The sequence below is a fragment of the Python bivittatus genome, unplaced genomic scaffold (genome assembly GCF_059951505.1).
Source record: "Python bivittatus isolate LINGU-HERP-01145 unplaced genomic scaffold, Pbiv_v1 ctg000330_np1212, whole genome shotgun sequence".
NCBI lineage: Eukaryota > Metazoa > Chordata > Lepidosauria > Squamata > Pythonidae > Python > Python bivittatus.
The window spans coordinates 39,575,415-39,579,931 of NW_028277058.1; the positions used below are offsets into that span (position 1 = coordinate 39,575,415).

The following is a 4,517-nucleotide window of genomic DNA, read 5'->3' on the forward strand; positions in this document are numbered from 1 at the left end:
TTCCAATTTTCTGAAAAAAAGAAATTAGTGAAATATGGCAACACCAGAATCAGTGATAATACAGCAAGAAACTATACACATATTACAATGAATAAATTAAACATGGAGTAAAAAAAAAAACAAGAAAAATATAAAATCCATATAATACCATTAGAAAATTACTTCAGTCCTTAAATTTATTATTAAGGGTACGCTATATGGAAACAAAGTGTTCTATCTTCTTGTTTTTTAGAATACAAAGACATTTTAAAAATTGATAAACATTATATATCTTAAATCTACTCCTTAATAAGATATACATTTCTTTCTTTTTAAGCAAAATAATTCTCTTTCCTGAGCCCCAGGCTTGATAAAGCCAGAGGTCTTCATGAATGGTCAAATTCCATATTTTAGGAGCATAATTCAATGTTACATTTATATTTTTAACTCCTATATTTTTTTTATCAAGATTATGTTAACGTGCATTGTAAAATGAAGCCAAGCAGGGGCCATGAGTGGACAGGGCCAAATCATATGAGTCAAAGAGCCCTCAATTTCTTATAAAACATATCCTATTTTTTAAAAAAAGTATATATATATTCAAGAAATCCAGTAAATATGAAATAATATTTTTGATGGATTAGTTTCATTCTCAAATAATATATTTTACATTGCTTAGAGCTTGAATGCATTAATTTTCTAAAGTTGGATATTCTAATTTCTCATTCCTCATTTTTATATATTGCTCATGCTAATCTTTATCCTATTTCTTTCAAATCCATACAGTACTGAATTGTAGTTTCACTTCAAACACAGCATTTCTTATAGAACCTACAATTCGAGATACCTTTAAAGCTGCTAAAGCATCAGGACTATACTGTTTTGTCAATACATGTTTAGTTGTATAGACTGTTTAGCAGATGCTGCAAGTAAGTTATAGTCAGAGCATAATCTCTCAAAATCCTTAAAACAATAATTATGACTCGACTGATTTAAGGTGTTTATCACTTGTTTGGCCCAAGCCTTCCAATGAAACATCTTCCTTGATATCTTCAAATTACATCAACTTCTCTTGTTACTCTAGTTCAGAACTTAACCACTTACCTTTCAATGGCCAAATGGGTCTAGCTGTGTTCAAAGCTTGAAAAGACAGTCCCCGTTTACCATAAATTGATCCTAAAACTTGCCAAGATTTCAGAGGGGTCACACATTTACTTTCTAGCTGAGACCAAAGTAGCTATAGTCCAAAAAGTTCTCATTCTATAGAAATACATACGTTAAAATAAAGGCCCAATAATAAAGCTAAAAATCTGGTCAATTAAGCCATTATCATCATAGGACCTCTATTTGGCTCCACCCCGAGAGAGAGAGAGAGAGTCTCAGCTTGCCATACAAATATTTTCAATAGTTTATATATTTGTGTAAAATATCTAATAGGAATTAACACTGGAATCTCTCCTAAAATATATTTTAGTCTAGATGCAAAATGATGGAAGATATATACAAAAATGCATAAGAGTTTTCATGAAGAATTATCTGTTGTGAGATTTTGCAATGTGATGTGACTTTATGGAGCAAAACAAACTTCTGATCAGGAAATGAAAAACTGAGTAAATCCTAAGACTGTGGCTAGCCCTGTAGGTGGGCCATATACTGTCTGCTAAATAAAAGTCTGAAGTGGTCTTTAGATTATTATAAGCAAAACCAAAATGTTGTCTTCATGACTGTCAGCCCCCCAAAGTACTGTAAACTAAATACACTTTGTATGTGGTATGTATAGGAAGTGGTTCTTGGCTCTTTCCTTAGTTTACACCAAGTCTTTCAGTTCATCGTAGAGTTTGCTGAGGTTCTTCAGTTCCTCTTCAAGTTTGTTTGCCTGTCTTCTATCTCTGCAGCCAGTTCTGCTTTGGCTCCCTTCATCAAATGCTTGGCATCTTGGACAAGGCCATAGGCATCAACCAGGAGAAACACCCCGGCTGACAGAGCACTTAGCATCCTGGCTCCTTTAGTCATTGCAAGGGTAGATCCTCTGAAAGCTTTTTTAATATCTTTTGAGTTCCTAAACATGCTCCAGTAGCTGCTTCTTGCATTAGGTGCTTGCTTTGCTAAAGCCTTCAAGTGTGCTTGAACCATCTTCCACGCCTTTACATTTGTCTTAATCCTCTTTGCGGCCACGTACATGTCAGGAACTTGGCCGGAAATATTAGAGACAAGGTGTCTGACATTCTCCCCCAACACTCCATTATTTGGGGTCAGTTCAGTGCCGAAACCTATTGTATTAGGATGCGCCGACTTTCTTAGGCTTCTCTCACATTCCTTCATCAGCCCTTCAGCTTCCTTCCTTCCTTCCTTCCTTTTGAATTGATAATATTCTCATACAAAACTGCAGAAAGGCCTATCACTGTGGCTCCGGCCCCCAAGCCAATCCCGGTGGCTGTTAAGATTAAGCTCCCACCTGCTGTAATAGGAGCCAAGGTCAGTCCCAGGATGGTCAGAATGCCAGAAGTGGCACTTGTTGAGTTGGAAACAAGGCTGGCGGTGGTACAGCCCTTGTGGATCCTGTCAATGTCATTTGTCATTTCCTGAAGGCAATTGATGCACTTTTCAATCTCTTTTTTCCGGGCAGGAAATTCTTTCACAAAGTATTCCATGGCTGTTTCTTCCCAACCTTTCCTCCGTTCGTGTCAAAAATCAGAGTAATATATTTGTTTTCTTAAACATCAACGTGTTAGACTTTGTGGACTTTTGCCACGCTTTTCTAAATCATAACTCTTGTCCAAGACCTAGATTTAAAAAAAAAAACAACAGATTGAAAGCAAAACAATATTTTAACTGTGTTTTTGTTTATTTTTAATTAGAATTCAAGTCCATGCCTTCTGGGACAGTTCCTCAGTCATAAGACTGTTCTGATTCCCTTCTCTGAAACTGGAAGAATTCCAATGTTATAGAGATTTGACACTGGATTCCTTCTCTTGCCATCTCATCAATCCTTCTGACATCAGGATATCCCAGTGTTAAAAAGACTTAAAATGAGTCATGTCAGAGAAACAAAGGGTTTTTTAGGTTTTTTAAGGAAAAAAAAAAATCCCTGACAGTATTGGGCTAAGAGCTGCTCCCCTTCACTGCCTTGCTCATGGAAAAATAGTAGGCAGAGAGAATCAGAGTGCCTCATTTTCAGAGAGTTCCAAAGAACCAAAGTACTAAAGATAAGGTTGGTTTCTTATTTGTCGCCCTTGCATTTTAATCCATGACCTCAAGCAAGGTCTCCAACTCAAATATACCACCTTCAACAAATTAACTTACTTATCATCAAATAACACATACAATACTGAGTACTACCATATATATATCTCCACCTTGCTCCCATCAATGTTTAACTAATATCTAAGAAAACAAGTATTTAAGAAAAAAAGACATGAAACTAAAAAAGGGTAGGAAGAATAGAAGAGTGGAAGGAGAAATGCAACTATTTGAATAATCACTTTTAATCCTAGTGCAGACCTGGAATAACCATCTTGCCTTTTATCAATTAAACACTAAGTATTTCTGTATTTTGCCAAGTTATATAATGAAAAGTTGTCTGAAACATGTGCAGGTATATTTAAAAAGCAATCTGCATTGTGCTTTTTTATTTTAAATTTTGAAAGAGAGCTTCTCATTGAAATGATGCTTGGTCTGTAATGAAATCAACTAGTTTGTACCCCAACCCTGGCAATTATGAAAACTGCCTACGGCCCAGTCTACAGAAGCTGATAAAGGCACAACTTTCATTTCCATTACTTAAAGTGATCATTGGAGAGGATAAAATATTTCCAAAGATGCTACAAATCTGGATGGTTAATGGTGCACTATGGGATATTAATAAAGGATTTTATTCTGGCAGAATCTTTATCACTGGCAAATTAAAATTAGTTCACAGGAAGTCAAAATTCAAAGCTACATTCAGAGAAGTTAATCAGTTGATATTAATTAAGATCTAAGGGTAGACTCCAAAATCTGCTTTAAATCTTTAAACTTTTTGTTTATAATCACCTTTGCCATCTTAGCATCTTCTAGATATATTGTTCATTTACCAGAATTCAGGGAATTGCAGTTCCATCATAACTGGTGGCTATCAGGTTGGGTAAGGCTGATTTTGGGATAGATCTCTTTTCATACATGCTTGTGTACATTTTTAATCCATATGTGAGTGGGACTGTATTAGAAGTTGGACTGTTTTCCATCTATCCATCATACTTACTGTATATATTGATGCAAATAATTTTCCTTCCTTCTTTCCAACATTTTATTTATTAAAGTGGATGCTTTTAAGAAACAGGTGACCTTTTTTTTTTTTTTTTTACTTCTGAGCTTAAATATCATACCATTTGCTTTACTAACCAATTGGAATTCCTGCTGCAGAATGTCAGTGTCTTTCTTTGTCTGCAGAACAAAATGGAAAATCTGAGGCATGTATTTTTCTTATTTCATAACAATCATTTACATGCAGCCGTTATCTGTCTGCTGCTTAAACCTCCCCTTTGGTGGTTCTTTAATAC

The 4,517-nt window shown here is 35.2% G+C and overlaps 1 protein-coding gene across 1 annotated transcript; it reads right to left on the minus strand.

Annotated features, from left to right (window-relative positions):
* Positions 1-1,762: 1,762 nt before the first annotated feature.
* On the minus strand, positions 1,763-2,630 carry LOC103066452 (apolipoprotein L3-like). The gene is given in 3 exon segments (XM_025166988.2): positions 1,763-1,857; positions 1,860-2,328; positions 2,331-2,630. Coding segments are annotated over 3 exon segments (840 nt in total). The 3' UTR covers positions 1,763-1,786.
* Positions 2,631-4,517: the final 1,887 nt, after the last annotated feature.